This window comes from Myotis davidii, unplaced genomic scaffold (genome assembly GCF_000327345.1).
Source record: "Myotis davidii unplaced genomic scaffold, ASM32734v1 scaffold1688, whole genome shotgun sequence".
NCBI lineage: Eukaryota > Metazoa > Chordata > Mammalia > Chiroptera > Vespertilionidae > Myotis > Myotis davidii.
In genome coordinates this window covers 204,417-224,291 of record NW_006299238.1, presented here as the reverse complement: position 1 = coordinate 224,291, position 19,875 = coordinate 204,417, and the positions used below count along the sequence as shown (strand labels likewise).

General features: G+C 43.3%; 1 protein-coding gene across 1 annotated transcript in view; it reads left to right on the top strand.

The window, feature by feature from the left end:
- The first annotated feature begins 1,443 nt into the window (after positions 1 to 1,443).
- The window catches only part of LIPA (lipase A, lysosomal acid), a 28,471-nt gene continuing 10,039 nt past the window's right edge, over positions 1,444 to 19,875 (top strand). The window contains exons 1-6 of the mRNA XM_015571102.1: positions 1,444 to 1,574; positions 1,809 to 1,920; positions 3,650 to 3,767; positions 12,301 to 12,499; positions 13,739 to 13,848; positions 15,596 to 15,732. Of these exons, the coding sequence (XP_015426588.1) occupies positions 1,564 to 1,574; positions 1,809 to 1,920; positions 3,650 to 3,767; positions 12,301 to 12,499; positions 13,739 to 13,848; positions 15,596 to 15,732 (687 nt within the window). The 5' untranslated portion in view covers positions 1,444 to 1,563. The remainder of the gene's footprint in view (positions 1,575 to 1,808; positions 1,921 to 3,649; positions 3,768 to 12,300; positions 12,500 to 13,738; positions 13,849 to 15,595; positions 15,733 to 19,875) is intronic.

The following is a 19,875-nucleotide window of genomic DNA, read 5'->3' as shown; positions in this document are numbered from 1 at the left end:
AGGCTTGCTTTTCCCATGTAGACCCCAACCTGACATCCCCCCTGCCTACAAGGTCGGGGCTCACCACTGCTTGTACAAATAAGTGCAGCACCAGTAGGAACTGCATCCACAGAAGGTGTCAGTCCACTTTTGCAATCTCCTAAGAACCAGTTTCTTAAGATTCATGGAATACAGGCCTACCTTGGAGATATTTTTGTGTTTGTTTCCAGACAGAATAAAGAAAGCTCCATTGCCACACTCACTGAATTGCTGTGGCCTGGAACCAAATGTGCACTATCACCGAGATATGCCTATACTCAATTTAAGCAGAGACTTTTAAAAGCAGCTGTATTGTATTATTGACATGAAATAAAAAGACATACTTTAAATTATACAATTTTATAAGCTTGACTATGTACATTCCTGTGAAAAATCAGTAAATTCAATATATAAACCTATCCATCACTCCCCCCCCCCAAGCTTCCTTTTCATATCCCTTTGTAACCCGTTCTTTTCACCCCCCTTTTCCTCAGACTTTCAATCAATATGATTAGTTTTATATAAATGGAATCATATGTAGTTTTTTGGGGGGGCCTGGCTTCTTTCACTCACTGTAATTATTTTGAAATTCATCCATGTTATTGTGTTCATTCTTTTGTATTGCTGACTAGCATGCATATACCATAATATGATTATTCATTCACTCATTTGAGCATTTGGGTTTTTCCAGTGTTGGGCTATTATACATAATCTGTTATAAACATTTTTTGTACAAGTCTTTGTATGGGCATACACACATAGATCTTTGTTATTATTTTTTAACCCTCACCTGAGGATATTTTCCCATTGATTTTCAGAGAGAGTGGAAGAGAGAGGGAAAGACAGAGAGAAATAACAATGTGAGAGAAACACATCGATTGGTTGCCTCCTGCGCATGCCTCGACCAGGGCCCAGGCTGGGAGGAGCCTGCAACCAAGGTACATGCCCTTGACTGGAATCAAACCTGGGGCCTTTTGGTCTGCAGACTGACGCTCTATCCACTGAGCCAAAACGAACCGGCTAGGGCGACACGTAGATCCTTATAAGTAAGTATATTTATTTTTAAAAAGCTAGGAGGCCTGGGCCTTGCCTCTAACCATCGGGGTGTCCTTGGGAGAGTCACCTCACTTTGCCTTTAACATCCATCCCCAAGTCGGTGCCATGCTGTGATTTTGTGCCCACCACTGCCAGAAGGGAGATGGTCTTTGTTGATGGCTGGAGGCTCTCAGAAGGAGAGAGGGGTGGTTTCTTTGCCTCTGCTTCTCTTGCAGGATCTTTATTTTTATTTCACTTTTTCCCCTGGGGTGGCGAATTTGAATGCTGACATATAATTTTGAGCAAGAATGGAAGTGAGTAAATGGGGGTGGGGGTGTGGGTGTATATGTGGCAAGAGCTAATATGGGCCAAACTAAAAAAATGTTTAAATTACAATTAGGGAGGAAAACGTGGGAGGTTAACAGGCTCGGGACTTTTGAGGATCCTCCTTTCTCTCGGCCTGCTTTCTTCCAGTTCCTCCATTTCTCCGGGAACCATTTGTTTAACTTCATGGTGAAGAGGTGAGTGGGTGTGCTAGGTCACATATTAACTGGGGGTAGTTATTGGGGAGGTTTCCTAGTAAAACAGAATTCCTTCTTTTTTTGGCTTCCAGATATGACTTGTTTCTTATTTACCCTTTACCCAACGTTTACTTGCCCTAAACCTGGTTCTGAAATTTTTATGGGGACATAAATCTATCAGCATAATGATGTGTAATGAAACTTGGACGAATAACAATAGGCTGTTTCGTGCAGAATGAAAATGTGGCTCTTGGGTTTGGTGTTCTGTGTGGCCCTTGGGGCCCTGCGTTCCGAGACATCTAGAGGGAAGCAGCCAGTGGTGGATCCTGAAACAAATATGAACGTGGTAAGTTTCTCAGAGTCACCTGCTTTTAAGGTGCATGTGACCGATGTTAAATATTTCCTTCAATTCCGTTACGTGGGCTACGTGGAGCCCGAATCTCTTTCTATTTCATGGTGCTCTTCATATTCTCTGAATCTTAGATTCAGTTCACCACACCTTCCTCCCAGGTGAGGTGTATTGTGCAGATTGCATCCTATTGTTAAAACTATATACTTCTTACTGAGATAAATTATGTTTAGGTCTCACTAAAATTGTTTCAAGAACAGTAAAGACAAGTCAAAACTTTGCAAGAATGTTACTGAGTGCTGCTTTTACAATACACCGAACAAGGATTGTGAGCAGCAATGTCCGGGAAGCACAGTTCAATACAAAAATCAAAATGTCTCAAAAACATTTTGTTAGTTAGAACAAACAAGCAAAAATAGCCCCTTGAGCAATTAAAACACGTCAAAGTTTTTAACCTTAAGTAAACAATAAAGTCTGGAAATACCTTACTTATGCATAAAGGATTGTGAAAACAGAGATTCCTCAGCTAAACAAAACCGGAGAGGACCTCTTTCTTTCTTTTTTTTTTTTTTTTGGTGTCTAAGGTATGTTTATTCATGCCAGCAAGGGCACGGCACTTCTAGATACTGTCCTTCGTCCCCATCTAACAGCCATCGCTCCCCGCTGCGCCCTCGGCCCGGCTGCTAGTGATGACCATGAGCAGGTGCGGGACTCGAACCTTTCAGAGCTTTAGCTCTTTTATCCGCACTGCGGATCTTGTAGATGATGAGGCTCATCAGCCCCATGCCCACCCAGATCTCCTGGTAAACCTGGGTGTAGTAGGGCTTCATGGGGACCCACACATTTCTCACGAGGCTCTGAAACACCTTGCCACAGGACCAACGGCTCGGGCAGCCCCGACCCGCACAGCTAGCTACTCGGGAAGCCAGGAGAGGACCTCTTAAAGTAAGAATAGTGGTAGATCACATAATTAGCGGGTGCATTTATTTATTTCTTTTAAAAAATATATTTTTATTGATTTCCGAGAGGAAGGGAGAGGGAGAGAAAGATAGAAACATCAATGAAAAGAGAGTCGTTGATCAGCTGTCTCCTGCACATCCCACTCTAGGGATCAAGCCCACAACCCGGGCATGTGCCCTGATTAGCTGTTACATTTAGAAAAGAAAAAGAAAGAAGAGTGTTTATTTGTGCCTGGGAGTCAGGATGAAAACAAAGAGGCCCACAGCTATGATAAAATTAGTCACTGTTGGTGCAGAACATGCCAGAGTGATGATGCCAAGTGTAATCAAACACGTGTGTGTAGAACACACAGATAAAACAAGTGGAGGATTTACTCTGTGGTGGGTGTGCTACTAGACCCAGCAGGCTAAAATTTCAATCACAGTTGATTTCGTTACTGTTTTTTAAATATTATTGGTTTCAGAGAGATAGAAACATTAATGATGAGAGAGAATCATTGATCAGCTGCCTTCTGCATGGCCCTTACTGGGGATTGAGCCCACAACTCAGGCATGCACCCTTGCCCAGAATCGAACCCGGGACCTTTCAGTCCGCAGTTGGATGTTCTAACCACTGAGACAAACCAGCCAGGGCCACAGTCGATTTCTTAAGTGAAGCCTGGAAAATGTCATTGACATTGTGTCTTCTCCTTTGCCGGTAAATATGGGAGATCTTATCAGATTCTGTCTGTAGAATTTCCATTATAATTATTATTTTTTCTCTGTAGAGTGAAATTATCTCTTATTGGGGATTTCCTAGTGAGGAACACCTAGTCGAGACTGAAGATGGGTATATTCTTTGCCTCCACCGAATCCCTCACGGGAGGAAGAACCATTCTGATGAAGGTATGGGTGTTTTCTGTGTCATGATAGGAAAGCTTGGAATTTAGCCAGAAATTTAATTTCTACCTCTTGAGATTTTTATGTCGTACCGATACTTACTGTTAAGCTTCCTTTTAATAAGCATGTTACAGAAATGAGTAATGAGCTATTGTGAGGGCTTCTATTTTTCTTCCTGCTCAAAACACACAAAACATATATTTTACTCCAGAGAGATCATATGATCTTGGTTTCCTTCCTTATTTTCTTATTTTTTTAAAGTAAACCCTGTGTACTGATTTCAGATTCCATATATAAAGGAAAATATGTATTCATATGATTTCTCTTAAAAGTGGTGAGTTGACTAATGTAATCAGTAGGTGAGTCATTGTTAAAAGATGCAGGAATCCTCGGTAAAAACAAGCTTAGAGAATGTGCCTCCTCTTCTTTTTCTTTATCACTGCCTCCCGGCTTCTCTGTCCATGTGGCAATTAAGCACGTTGTGCCACCTGCCCTACTTGTGTGTCTCACGGCTGTTGCGGTGGAAGGTGCTGTGCCCTGGAGTATGAGGAAAGTGAGCATGATTCTTAATTGCCCCCAGGTCGTAGGAAGAAGAGCTAGGAGACCCCAGTGCCAGGTCTGGGTCAGCCCCTAAGTGCTTGTGTGGTTTCACCTCTGTGGGCTTTGGATTCTTCCTCTGTGAAAACAGCCGATTGGCTGGGATAGTCTCCAAGTTCCCCTTCAGTCTTTCCCACTCTCTGTTTCTATGGGCTGCAGTCTATATCCTTCTTGTTTTGGCAAGTGTGTAGAGCAGTGGATACCCTTTGGCCTTCAAAATGGGGAACAGAGACGGAAAGTACCCTAAATCTGGCCTTAGCATGAGCTCCCCACCTTCTTCCTCTGTAGTGCAGGGGCCTTCCTGTAGGGGATCAGTGGTGTGTACACAACACCTGCTGTGAGCTAAGCTCAGAGGGCAGGGGAGTTGGAAGGAGATCTGTGGTTTCCCTGAGCACTGCCCCTGTTCCACGGCCGAGGCTCTTCATCGTCCTGCACTCATGCAGGAAAGTGTGGTCAGTGGTGTTCCTTTAACTCCTTTAAGCCAAATAGACAGAGTTCATTAGATGCTTCACACAGAGTGCTTTGTCTTCTCATTCATGCAGCTTCCTCCCCCGACTTCCTCCTCTATTAATAACACCATTGCCCTTCTAATGACCTAGACTGGAAACTGCAGAATCATTCCTGACTCCCATAGTCAAGTGGCTGTCAAGTCCTCTCTAGGCTGCTCATGTGATGTGGCTTCAATTCATTCCTTCCTTCGCTTTGGTAGGTTGCCACCCTATCTTCTTTAAAACAATTTTTTTTAAATTGAGAGAGAGAGAGAGAAACGTATGTGCCTTTACCTGGCATCAAGGCCACAACCTCCAGCTAACTGGGCCACCTGGCCAGGGCACTGTCACCCTACCTTATGTTCTTGTTACCATTTAACTGGATGCCTGAACTCAGCTCAGAATTGGAGAGAGGCTTCAGCCAGGTCCATTTTAAAGACTTCCCATATGTTAAAAAAAAGAATTTTGAAACAGGAATATGAAAATTCAGTCTGCTTTATCTTTTAAGAAATTAGTGCTTTTAATACAGAAATAACACCATAGTATAATGACTTACGCCACTTATAAGTCCTTACAAGGAATATTGAAACATTATTCATTTATGGGGGCTAAGTGAAACCGTTCCTATTACCCTTTTTAAAGGGTTTTTTTTCCTCGGCTTTTTGGCTGTACTTGGTGCTGCCATGTCCCGAGTTTACAGCCATATGGAGACCATCCTTCAGTCCTGTCACAGTGGTCCCCTCTGGGCACATGTAGAGCCTCATCTGGAGATTCTTGGAGGTTTTATGATCACAGGGCTTAGCCACATGGCTCCTCTGCACATGCCAACTGCTCTCTTTTCTGCCAGCCTCCCTGTTTTCACCCCTCGTATGTAATTTTTCAGGATTAAACATGGTAGAGCCCAGGCATAATTAAGTGATTTTACCCATCAGCAATCTACAGGAACCTTTCCTTCATCTTCTGTCTTGTTGTCTGTACTGTTAGCCCCCATTCTGTAAGCAGTAGGCCTTTGACGTTCACCATGGATATAACTCCCTGAATTAGCCAGTGCAGTCCTAAGCTCTAGTGGGTACGGTATCTTCCCCAGTAGCATGGGGTAGAATACCTCTTTTTTTTTTTTTATAAGGGAAGATCTTTTTTAAAAAAATATTTTATTGATTTTTTGCAGAGAGGCAGGGAGAGGGATAGAGTGTTAGAAACATCGATGAGAGAGAAATATCGATCAGCTGCCTCCTGCACACCTCCCACTGGGGATGTGCCCGCAACCAAGGTACATGCCCTTGACTGGAATCGAACCTGTGACCTTTCAGTCCATAGGCCAACGCTCTATCCACTGAGCCAAACCGGTCAGGGCTAGAATACCTCTTTCACAAGGCTCACGAGGAGTGCTTGAGAACTGTGGGTTGCCAGCTGTGTTTACCCATTACCTAAGGAACTTTCATCATTTATCAACTGCACAGGTTTAAATAGGCTCCATAGCCCAATTATGTATGATATAATCGAAGTTGTGATTTTATGTTAAAAGTATCAAAGAACTCCTTTTGGACATGCAAATCCAACTGAGTTATTTCCTTTTTTTTCTGAAGTCCCCTGGAGTTCAGCTGGTGAACACAACCCCTGGAATTCTGCCCACCCTGCCTACCATCTTCATTTTTATATGTATTTACAAAGAATTCCTCTCATCCTTCCAAGTCCAGCTTCCTGGCCAGCTCTCCCGGATTGCTTAAGCAGGAAGGACACATACTCTCTCTGGACTGCCAAGTGCCTGGCTAACCCCCCTCTGCAGGTGCTTTGCTTGTTTTGCTTTGGGTTGACTTAGTTTTGTGCCTCTTTCTCCCCATCCTCGCTCCCTCAGCCACTTTTTGAGGCTGTGTCTTTGTCATCTTTGTATCCCTTAGAGCAACTAGCAGCACCCCAACTGGGGACCGAACCCACAACTAGATGCCTGAGTCAACTCTGCACAGTCAGCCCGAGTGACAGTGATATCAGGGCAGTCTTCAGAATTGGGATACATAGCTGGATGAAGGCAGTGGACCTCGTCTCTAGTAGAATAAAAGACACCTGTGTGCACAGAAATTTTGTATGTATTTGTAGTGAGTTTATGGACCCAGTAAAGAACCCCCTGGTTTAGACAATCATTTGCCTGTCTGGTCAAACCTCTACTAACAAGGACAGCTTCACACGCTTGTTTGGGAAGCTCTTGGTGATCTGTGAAGTAAGTGCAGGCTGTTTCTCAATGTCAAGCAAACTTCTCTATTGGGTGTTGAGCTACCCCTGCTTGGCACTAACTCCATAAGGGAACTGAAATTCAGAAACTCATCATCTATAGGGAAGTGGTTCTGTTTTTATCTGTTCGGCCTTATTCCAGAAGGTCATGGGATGTTAGTGCTGGAAGGATCTCAGAGCCCTGCCTGGGTGAAGGTTTTGGAGAGCTTTCATTTTGAACACACTCTCCTGTGGATTCCAAGGTAGAGCCCATGGGGCTGAAAACCTGTGTTCTAGGTCAACGTCCTCATTTTACTAGGTGAGGCAGCCAAGTTCAAAGAAGGAACGAGATTTGTTTCAGGTCAAAGGGTAGCAGGCCAGCCAATCTGAGATAGTGTTCTTTAAAACTAGAGAACATGGCCTTGTGTAATAAGTCTTGAGCAAGTAAGTCTCCTGACAGAATACTTATTTTATTTGGCTAAAGAAAGGATAGACATATAGGCCTTGACTAAAGCAAACAGCAACAAGGCATACGCACTCCTTGCCTAATTGGGTAATAAATTGTCCAATAAGACTATCATCAAATGAAGCACCGACACTATCTGCAAGTTGTGTATCGGATGGTGCTCTGGATATGAACGGCTGCTGCCTTCAGTGGGCACAGACGGGCACTGTGAACTTTGCCTTGGCAAAGACTCAGGGGCTGCCCTTCGAGGGCTGGACAAGGTCCCCTTTAGATGAATCCATGTTGAACGTGCCTCTGGATGGGCTGTATCAGAAGAGCCAAGAGAGTGTCTCAAAAATAAATATTTGCAGGCTTCCCTAAATCAGAAGCAGGGCCAGAGATGTCTATCTTCTAAGTCCCCGGGTGGTTTAGATACGCAGGGGAAACAGCGGTTGGCTTGCTTTGAAATGTCTGGAATACGTATAAGCAAACCTCCTCTCCCACCATTTCTGTTTTCTAATGAATCGTTAGAGTAGAAGTTAAAAGCAAGGGCTTTGGACGGAGGCTGATTTGGGTTTCAGTTCTGGCTCTCTACTAGGCAAGTCTTCTAGGATAGGTTTCTTAATTTCTGATTCAAGGAATCAGTTACCTTATCTTTAACATGGGCCGGATCTTAATAGCTCTTTTTTAACAGTTTAATTCATGAGAAATGAAGTGCTGTGTGCATAATCGGTAGCTGTTCATCAACCAGGTAGCAGAATGTTTTCTAGGATTTATCTCAAGTGGTTGGGGCAGGTTCAGGAAGCCTTCCAGGCCCCGAAGCTTTGGGTGATCTAAAGCCAAAAGGCATGGCTGACCCAGTCCTTGGACTTGGGTTTGCACAAGCCGAGGACTACTTTGCTGGGTGTCGAGCTTCCTTGACTTGTTTAGTCCCATAGATGACTGCAGAAAGGTCTAAAGTGAGGGGCGGTTCTGACTTTGCATTACTCACTGTGAAGGGGTGGGAAGGCTTATGTACCGTGAGCTAAGTCCTTGGTGCCTTTTTGTCTAGAACCTATCTTTGCTGAGGAGAGGGAGCCCTTATGCCACTTACAGCCAATCTTCTAAGAGCTCCCGAAAGATTTAGGTTGTGCAAGCTCCTGCCAGACTAACAAGGAGCCAGGCCTCCTCTTCTTGAGGCTCAGGAGGCATACTGCCGCCTCTGAGCCCAAGCTCGGGATTGCTGATGGTGCAACTATGCACAGGTTGCTTAGTCACACTGTGCCTCAGAGTCCTTATCAGAGAAATGGGGGCAAAAACTAGTCCCCAACTCTATTAGTTCCCTATTGCTGCGGTAGCTGATTCCACAAACATAGTGCCTTAAATCTATGATCCTATAGTCCTGGAGGTCAGAAGGCCTAAGATCAAGGTGTTGGCAGGACTGTGTTCCTTCTGGAGGCTCTAGGGGAGAATCTGTTTTCTTGCCTTTTTTTAGCAACTAGAAGCTACCTGCATTCCTTGGCTTCTGGCCCCATCCTCCATCTTCAAAGCCAGCAGTGTTGTTGTTTCTCCTCCTCTCCTCCTCTTCCTCCTCCTCCTCCTCCTCCTCCTCCTCCTCCTCCTTCTGCTTCTTCTCCTTCCTTCTCTTTCTCTCTCTCACCCTCTTGCCTGTGACTTCTGTTCTAATATTATTTTATTAAAATTTTACGCTCACTAATATTTTTATGAGCCTTTATTTATTGAGCCTTACTGTGTATCAGCCACTGTATCATTCCCACTTTAGAAAAGGACCTTGAGTAAATGCTACATGGGTTTCAGAGTTAGTAAGAACCAAGGTCTGTTTCACGCCAGCGCCTTGATCTTTGTGATTTCCTCCTTGTTCTTCTTTTGGTTTGTCCTTGCACCTCAGCTGATTTCTCACACCATTTTAGAGTCTGACCAGTGGACAGCTGACCAGACACTGCCCTGCAGAGAAGGCCAGTGGCTTGGGAGGCAGGAGGAACTTCCCCATTCACCCGGTCATCTTCCTCTCGGGAGACTGTGGGCTCAGCAGATTGTTTTTTGGAGCCTGAGCAATCCCCTCCTCACTTCCACCCATGTTTGGGCCTAATCACACAGGCAGCACTGTGATGGGTCATCATTGGGCTGCTTCCCTTTGCTGACTCTGTGCTATTTAGGTGACCATGATAATGTCACCTGCCCTCTCTGGTCCAAGATGCTTTTAGGCCTACCCTTCAGTCCCCAGCCCTCCCAGAGCCAGTTTGGGACAAACAAACTAATTGTAGGGCGCAGCTGGGGAAGGCAGCCCTATTCTTATCATATTAGTATGTTGCTCAGACACACCAGGCCTCAGGTGCTGGAGTGCATGGACCAGGCTGGTCCTTGGAAGAATTGCCTGAGCTGGCAAGGCTGAGTATCATGCCCCTGTCTCCCATTCTCTATCTCCTGCACCCACCAGAGATTGCTTTCTTCCAAGCATTTGGTCCAGTTCCCTGCAAAATAGCTTCCCCTCTTTGGGTTGTTTATTCTCTGAAGGCTTTCTTTGTGGTCTAGAACAGTGGTCGGCAAACTGTGGCTCGCGAGCCACATGCGGCTCTTTGGACCCTTGAGTGTGGCTCTTCCACAAAATACCACGTGCGGGCACGCACGTGCAGTGCAATTGATCACTTTAACTACGAACAATCACTTAGGATAATCTCCTTCAGTTACTTCCTTGTAGCTTAATACCACGTGCGGGCGGGCATGTACAGTGCGATTGAAACTTCGTGGCCCATGTGCAGAAGTTGGTATTTTGTGGAAGAGCCACACTCAAGGGGCCATGGCTTGCGAGCCGCAGTTTGCCGGCCACTGGTCTAGAACGACTTCTCTCTGGCTAACCTCCTTTCCTATAGCAAAGAAATGACAGTGACGGACTCTGGTATCAGACATACCTTGGTTCATATCCCAACTCTCCCACTTACTAGTTCTCAGTCAACAGTGGTCAAGTTACTTGACTTCTCTTAGCCACAGTTCCCTCTCTGCTAAATGGGAATAGTACCAGTGTCATGGGATGTTCACCACAGTACAGAAGTTGGTATTTTGTGGAAGAGCCACACTCAAGGGGCCAAAGAGCCGCATGTGGCTTGTGAGCCGCAGTTTGCCGGCCACTGGTCTAGAATGACTTCTCTCTGGCTTACCTCCTTTCCTATAGCAAAGAAATGACAGTGATGGACCCTGGTATCAGACATACCTTGGTTCATATCCCAACTCTCCCACTTACTAGTTCTCAGTCAACAGTGGTCAAGTTACTTGACTTCTCTTAGCCACGGTTCCCTCTCTGCTAAATGGGAATAGTACCAGTGTTATGGGATGTTCACCACAGTACCTTAGAGCTTATAAGCATGCAATCGCAGCTAGCTATTATTTCAATGAGCTTTTCTCAGCAAGGTGAAAAGAAATCCAACTAACAGAAAGAAAAATTTGTCAGTTCACTTCCCATCTGAGTATTCAACGAATCAGTCTTCTCATATTTGCTGATATTTTACATCCCTCATTTGCATACAGCATTGCTGCATAGCTGTAGTACAGAGCAGACTATAATTTAGGCCTTCCTTCCCCTGACAGCAGGCACTGGTTTTCCTCTGTCACCCGGGACCTAGGCCTTTGGTCCGGCCACAGCGAAGCTTCGCTTCTCCCCTCTGGCCACAGCCGCAGTGAGGCTTGGCTTCTCCACTGTGACCACAGTGAGGCTTGGCTTTCTGGTGGGTGTAGCGGAGTGACACCAATTTGCATGTTTCTCTTTTATTAGTGTAGATGGGCAGAAGGCACAGGGAGTTCTTATTTATTCATTTTGATCTATGTGTCAGTCACTGTACCAGACACCACTGTACCAGACACTTAATTATCTAACTCATTTCTCTTAACAGCTCTTTAAGGAACTAAGACTCAGACTGGTTAAGGAACTTAATAATAATTAGAACTAATGTTTATTCAACTCCAGCTGTGTGTCAGATGCTTTGCTAAGAACTTTTCATATAGTATCTTATCTCTCATTACCCCCTGTGAGGTACATATTACATTTCCGTGCTGCAGGGGATGATACAAATTTCAGGGGGATTTTGATATGCTGTGCCCATCATGCACATCAGAACTAGGAGAGGACAGGTTTGAACCCAGGAGGGTCTGATGCTAAAACTCATGGTCAGTATAATGTCAGCTCCATGACAATGAGGTTTCTCTCTTTCACTTATTTCTGTTCTCTGTGGGGTCCCCAGCATATAGTTAGGTTGCTTGGCACATAGTTGGTGCTTAATAAATGCTTGTTTAATGAATGACTGGATGCTTTTAACACTGTTAGCAGCCAGGGGTCAGGTTTCTTTGACTCCCAAATCTTTGCTTTTTCTACTATATCACTGTCTCAGTTATGGGTGAGTAGAAGATAAATTTACATATAAATATATATATGTTTGTACACACATATGAATATATATGTTTATATAGACTTATGAATTTGTGTCTGTGTGATATTTTTCTTTTGGTTTGTTTTGTTAGGATGCATTCTGAGAAATCTACTGGAACAAAGTATAGAAACATTACATGAGTTCTTTAAAAAAATTAAAAAATTTTTGATGATTAAGTCAATGTGTCTTGTTATTAGATATGCAAAAATAGTCCAGGGTCACTGTCACCTTGCCAATGCTATTAAAAAATATATACTTACTGATGTTATATAGGAGTGCGTTGCTACCTTAATATTTCCATTTATTTCTATTTCATTATTTGCTTTAAGATTCACTCTTGTTTAGAAGCGAGGTGCTGCTAGCTCCTACACATAAATGTCTTTCAGGTCCCAAACCAGTGGTGTTCCTGCAGCACGGCTTGCTGGCAGATTCAAGTAACTGGGTCACAAACCTGCCCAACAACAGCCTGGGCTTCATCCTGGCCGATGCTGGTTTCGACGTGTGGATGGGGAACAGCAGGGGAAACACCTGGTCCCGGAAACACAGGACCCTTTCAGTTTTTCAGGACGCATACTGGGCCTTCAGGTAGAGGGGTCTAGTTCCTTCGTATCCTTAACGCAGACACCAGGGCGGGGGAAACACCTGGTCCCGGAAACACAAGACCCTTTCAGTTTTTCAGGATGCATACTGGGCCTTCAGGTAGAGTTGGCTTGATTTTGATAGGCGTCTAGTTCCTTCGTATCCTTAACGCAGACAGCAGGGCGCAGATAGACGGGTAACTCGAGGTCGTAGGAGAGAAGGAACTTGTGGACCGTGAAATGTTTTAAACCTTTTTAGGAATTTAATAAACAGCAGTAAGGTACATTTTAAATACGTGATCACATTTAAGAATTAGATTCAAGTAGGAATTTTTAGTGATATTGACATTCCCGGTGGTGTGGGAGCTGCTGGGTAAATTGCGTCCCAGAACCTTCTTCCTCCCTTCAAAAGCACACATTCCAAATGGTCACGACTCTATATCCACACAGTTTCCTCCTCTCTCTTTTACTCCTGGCTCTACCAGCCAATCACTGTGTGACACGGGGCATGTCTATAAGCGCTCTGTGTCTCAGTTTTCTCCATGTAAAATGGGGATGATAAACACCTATCTGATAAGGTTATTGGGGGATTACAGGAGAGGAGACAGGGAAAGAACCTGGTACATCATAAGCAGTGGCAACAATTGGCTCATCTCTCTCCTGATGACGAGCGCTCACATGTCCACGGGTCCGGGCTCTGTGTTGATATCAGGCACAGAGAAGAGCAGGCTACGGATCCTCCAGACTGGCTTCCCATTTGTAAAACCGGAGCCTACCTAAGGACGTGAAATGCAAGAAGGAGAGCTTTACCCAGGACGCGTACAGCGATGTGTCACTGTATTTGTAAGAGTGAAAAATTGGAACCTACCAATTTGTCCATTCACAATGAATGGACAAATTCAGTGTGGTCTATTTACCCAATGAACAACCTATAACTATGTGCAACAGTTTGGATGTAGCCTAATACAGAAGAATACATACTGTGGTCCCATTTATAGAAAAGTTCAAAAATGAGTAAAACTAATTTATGGTGTAAAAAAATGAGGATAATGGTTACCCTTAGAGGCACGGTTGGGAAGGGGCTCAGGGGATTTCTGCAGTTCTGGTAGTTCTGTTTCCTGTGCTCAGCCATGGTTTCCCAGCTGGGTTCAGTTTATGAAAAGTCATCAAACTGCACAGTTACTATTTGTGTGTGCTGCATTTGTGTGTAATGTCTCAATGAAAGAGTTCCATTTTTGTATTACAGTTATGATGAGATGGCAAATTATGACTTACCAGCTTCAATTAACTTCATTCTGAATAAAACTGGCCAACAACAAGTGTATTATGTGGGTCATTCTCAAGGCACTACAATAGGTATGTATATAATAAAGATTGGAAGTCGATATAATGTATTATTACAGAGTTTACATTTGTTCTGAAAAGTGAAATATAAAAAATGTTAGCTTAAATGACTTTATTATTATTATTATTTTTTAAAATATATTTTTATTGATTTCAGAGAGGAAGGGAGAGGGAGAGAGAGATAGAAATATCAATGATGAGATCGACCCATTCATCAGCTGCCTCCTGCATGCCCCCAACTCGGGATTGAGCCCGCAACCCGGGCATGTGCCCTTGACTGGAATCGAACCTGGGACCCTTTAGTCCGCAGTACAACGCTCTATCTATTGAGCCAAACCAGCTAGGGCTGCTATTATTATTATTATTATTATTACCATGCAGAATTAATGAATAGGGCAAAGAATTTTGGTAATATTTTATCTTCTCTGGAAATTCAGACTTTAATATAAATGGATAAACCATGCTGTTCATGGTTCTCTTGAATTTAAAGGTATTAAGCCACAGCCTATTACGTGTTTTTCTAGTTAAGCAACATGGGGATGTGAGAGGGTGGAAAACAAGTTTCATAAGTGCAAAGACTTTTAAAAGGAAAACAAGAAAGTACACTGACTTAAAGTTCAGTGGAATGAAGCTAACTACAAAGATGTAGTCTTGTTACTAGGTATGCAAAAATCATCCCCTTTCATTGTTACCTTGCCAATGCTGTTACACTTTTATTTATAAATAGTTTTTAAAAATCACATGCATTTTTATTTGTGGTGATTATAAAAGTAATATGTGTTCATTGTAAACAAAAATAGAAAATGAGCAAAGTTTAAAGAAAATGAAAATTGCCCATAATTCTAGCAAACAAGAGTTCCTCTGATTAGGGACTAGGAACCATCCATGATTTGAATAATTCCCTGTTAGTGTTTACTGTGACCAATATCTTTATGTTCATGTCTCATTAGAACACACACTCAAAAAGTAACGTGGATATCTTTTTGCCTTTCTTATTCATTCAGTTAAGCATTTTTCTTCATATTTCTTGACTTGTCTACTGAATGCCCTTTGCCCCACTGCTCTCTAAAGTAGCATTCTAAAGCCAAGTTTAAGGCTAGCAGCGACCTGAAAGGACGCTAAGAGGTATTATAACGCTAGGGCACACTACATGTGCCAGTCATTTCTGAGTCATTGCTAATTCATTTGAATGGCTTTGTAAATTGTTCTTAGGAATATGGACGTGGTGGGGCCCTCCCAAACTGTTAGGACTACAAGCTTTCAGGAGCTCGGTTTACATTATTAAAGGAACAGGAAACATCTTCTGGTTTTAGCAACGAAGATTTCTCCCAGTGCATAACTAGGCTGAAAAAGTGAAACAAGCACTTAACAAATACTTGATTTACTAGTTTAGTCAAACTGTGCACATAGTTCAGAGGATCCCTTTCAAGTGTTTGCCTGCATGTCTCTCAGGTTGCCACTAGAGGGTATCACACACAACTGCCCTTGCTTTTTTTTAAAAAAATTTAATTTTATTGTTTAAAGTAATACAAATAGTAGTACATATGTCTTCTTTTTTTCCCCATTGACCTTCCCCCTGGCCTCCCGTACCCCCCCCCCCCCATGTGTCTTGTGTCCATTGATTATGCTTATATGCGTGCATACAAGTCCTTCGGTTGATCTCTTACTCCCCACCCTTCCCGCTGTAATTGGACAGTCTGCTTTTTCAGAAAAAATTTCAGACGATCAAATTCCTGTTACCTTCTTTTTGTTCCCACAGGTTTTATAGCATTTTCACAGATCCCGGAGCTGGCCAAAAAGATTAAGATGTTTTTTGCTCTGGGTCCTGTGGCTTCAGTCGAGTTCACTAGTAGCCCTCTAGCTAAATTAGGACTACTTCCAGATCCTCTCATTAAGGTACTTAACCCACCCCTCCCCCAATTTCCTTTCCAGATTTGAAGAATTGGCCATTAAAGGGAGAATTTGTGCTTTTCTCCTTTATGGTTTGCGATCAATGGAAAGTGGGATTTCTCTCTCCAAGGTTTTTCTTCTCTCTTCCTTACCCCTACTTCCAGATCCTGGGGAGTCAGGGAAGGTGTATCATTAATTCTGCACCTGAGGCCCACGTTCATAGTTAACATATCAGTGCAGATAGCCACGGATCAAGCAAAGAGAGCACAAGAGAGTCTGGGAGAAGGTGGCTTAATCCTCTTGGACTTACCTTTTATTCTATGCAGTGAGTGGTGTAGAGGAGTAGGCAGGAGGTGGGAGAAGGAAATGCACCCTTCCCACATACATGCCTGACCCTGACCACAATGAGGGTGATCTAAACACAAGCCAGAAACCTCGTGGGGGCTTAGCCCTTGAGCTGTGTGACCCCAAGCTCTACTCAAGGAGGAAGCAGTTTTTATGAGGAGTTGAGAGACAGCTGAGGCCAGATGGTCCATTAGCATGCATTATATATTTTTATGTATGACACGTTTAAACACACACTGATATGAAAGCCCATTCAGGCATATATACTACAAATCAGGAAGAGCACATCTACTGGCCATTTAAGAGACTTTCATAAGAAATACAGCCTGTACTCTGAGCTTAGAATCTGACTCTCACATAAGATGGGTTTCTCTGCATAGGTGACCAGATATGCAGATAAGATGTGGCTTCTTCAAACCAAATTAATTTATAATGCCTTGGGTAATACTATTAAAATTTTCATTATAGACAATTCGAATATTACAGATAAAGTGTCCTTTACCGTAGCTTCTCTTGGTGCCTTCTTCATAATTAAGCACAGTGCTCAGTTTAGGGCAGTGATGGCGAACCTTTTGAGCTTGGCGTGTCAGCAGTTTGAAAAACCCTAACTTAACTCTGGTGCCGTGCCACATATAGAAATTTTTTGATACTTGCAACCATAGTAAAACAAAGACTTATATTTTTGATATTTATTGTATATATTTAAATGCCATTTAACAAAGAAAAATCAACCAAAAAAATGAGTTCGCGTGTCGCCTCTGACACGTGTGTCGCAGGTTCACCATCACTGGTTTAGGGTCTCTTCCTATAGACCTTGTGTGTGACTTTCCAGGGAGACATAGATTGTTTTGTTTTAACACAAACAGTATTCAACTGTGTATATTGTTCTGCAGATTACACTTTTCACTCTTTTTTTTAAAAAATATATTTTATTGATTTTTTACAGAGAGGAAGGGAGAGAGAGAGACAGAGAGTTAGAAACATCGATGAGAGAGAAACATCGATCAGCTGCCTCCTGCACATCTCCTAATGGGCATGTGCCTGCAACCAAGGTACATGCCCTTGACCGGAATCAAACCTGGGACCTTTCAGTCTGCAGGCCGATGCTCTATCCACTGAGCCAAACCAGTTTCGGCTACACTTTTCACTCTTGAAGAGCTGTTATGTTAATGCATAAAACTCTACCACATGCTTTTTAACTGCTGCAAAGTAAGTTTTCCATTGATAAGAAACTGCCAGATGCCTGTGGTGGATATTAAGTTTGCTACTGATTTGCTGTTGCTGCATCCTTGTACCTTTTTTTTTTTTTTTATGGAGAACTGAAACTGCTGTGTCATAGGAATGCATTCAATTTAATTTAGTTCTTGGAGATTGTGATTTAATAGCTTTGTAAACACACAAACTCCCCTCCCCACATTGGAGATGGTGTTTTGTTAAATCTGGAGTGCAGTCTAGGATCTGTACCCTATATATTTCTCATGCAGGCCAAAGAGACTGGTATTTAGGAATTACTGTTCCAGACAATAGTGTTTTATAATATCCTGGAGCGTGACAAAGTGAAAGAGTGAAACCTTTGAATTTTGCTGTTCTGGGAAGACTATGTTACTTCCATGAAAGTTGAGTGTCACAACTCTTTCTCAGAATACAAAGGTGTGTATTAGAAGACATCAGGGTGGACAGGAGCAGGCCTTTCCATGTCAGGTGAATTTTCCTTTTCCTGTAATGCTGTCCTGCTCTGCAGTAATTTTCAGTGGAGTTGGCCACAGCAGTGTTTGGGTGACAGTTCTGAAGTGCAAGACAACTTCACCTCCTTTGTTAGTCAAAAGGAGAGCTCAGCTTGTTGATTTAGGTCACTGATCCTATTAACTTGTTGTTAGTAGAGAACCTCAAACATATATGCACTTATTACATGTGACTATTATGCAGACTCAGAGCCATGAGTTTTAGAAAATGATGCCTTTTCATGACCCTTGACCTTATCTGCACGTGGTATTTACTTCCTGGTTCTCCCCAGCTAATATTGGCGTGACTAATCTGGAGGAAAGGGAGTTCAAGGAGTCCTGGTATCAGTCTTTAGGTATCCATTGGTTGCCTTGGAGAAGACAGATCGCAGGCTGTAGCAGACCACAGTTGCCCTAAGAGTTTTGAATACAGCCCATGCCATGCTTTAAGTTAAATTAGTAGTTCATTTTAAAAAAGCGGAATATTGAACATGGAAATCTTGTTAATTGATTATTTGGGGGGAATAAAAAGGACACTGTACCACAAAGCAGTTGCGCACATTAGGCTGTGCATAGCTTCCAGGTTGCCTGTTCTCAGTGTTCCCGAGCCATCACTCGGGGCAGGGTGGCCTGGTGCGCGTGCTGTTTTATCACATACATTTAGACGCCTTTACTGGGACTGTGAGGAAGAAGCTGTTCCATGACCCGCCCTGGCTTCTGGTGGTTTGCTTGGTATTCTTTGGCTTGTGGAAACATTACCCCAAGTTCTGCCTTTATCTTCACATGGCGCTTTCCCTGTGTGTGCTCAGATCTCCCTCTGGGTCTATGTCCAGATTACCCCTTTCTATAAGAGCACCGGTCAGATTGCTTAACAACTTAATTTTAACTTGAGTTGCTCTGTAAAGACCCTCTCTCCAAATAAGGCCACATGCTGAGATACTGGGAATTAGGACTTGGTGGATTTGCGGGGAAGGTGAGGGAGAGACACAATTCAACCCATAAAACTGCTTTTGTTGGATTTGAATTTCTCACTCCTGCTTGACCTTCCAGAGCAACGGTTGCCAACCTTTCAGACCTCATGGACCACCAGTGGTCCGCGGATATCGGTTGATGGGCGACCGCTGTTCCAGAGGGTAGGCATCAGCAAAAGTGTAAGTTGTAAGGGAACACATTTGGCTTCAATGTAAGGAAGATCTTTTTCTTATTTCCTGGTGCAGAAGTACGTGAAGATCTGCCTTGGGATTAGGAATCATAGTGATTGTCCCAGAAATACTTGAGCCAGGTTCGGCGGCCGTTGATCAACACTGATAATAGACCAGGAGTTGGCAGACTTTTTTCTGGAAAGATTGTGACAGTAAATATTTTTGGCTTTGTGGGCCATAATGGTCTCTGTTGGCAACTACTCACCTCTGCCCTTATGGTATAAAAGCAGCCAGAGAAACATTTGAGTGTAAAGAAATGAGTGTGACTGTGTTGCAATAAATTTTATTTATAGAAGTGGGCATGTTGGTAGAGAAGTAATGGGGAGTCATTGTTTAATGGGGACAGAGTTTCAGTGTGAGATGTCCAGGCAGTTCTGGAGATGGAGAGTGGTGCTGGTTGTACAATGTGAGGGTATTTAATGCCATTGAACTGAATACTTGAAAGTGGATAAAATGGTAAATCTTGTGTTATGTGTTCTACCACAATAAAAAAAAGTATGGTCCTGGCCGGTTTGGCTCAGAGGATAGAACATTGGACTGAAGACTGAAGGATCCCAGGTTCGATTCTGGTCAAGGGCATGTGCCTTGGTTATAGGCTCAATCCCCAGCTCTGGTTGGGGTCCGTGTGGGAGGCAATCAATTGATGTGTCTCTCTCACATTGATGTTTTTCTCTCTCTCTCTCTCCCTCCCTCTCCCTCTCCCTTCCGCTCTCTAAAAATCAATGGAAAAATGTCCTCAGGTGAGGATTAAAAAAAAAGAGTAAAAGAAGTATGAAAGAAAACAATAGGCAGTGGGCAGCCATTGGCCAGTGGAATCAGATTAGATGTATGTGCCCATTGCTGATCAATCACAGTTTTGACTCTTTCTCGGAAGTCACTAC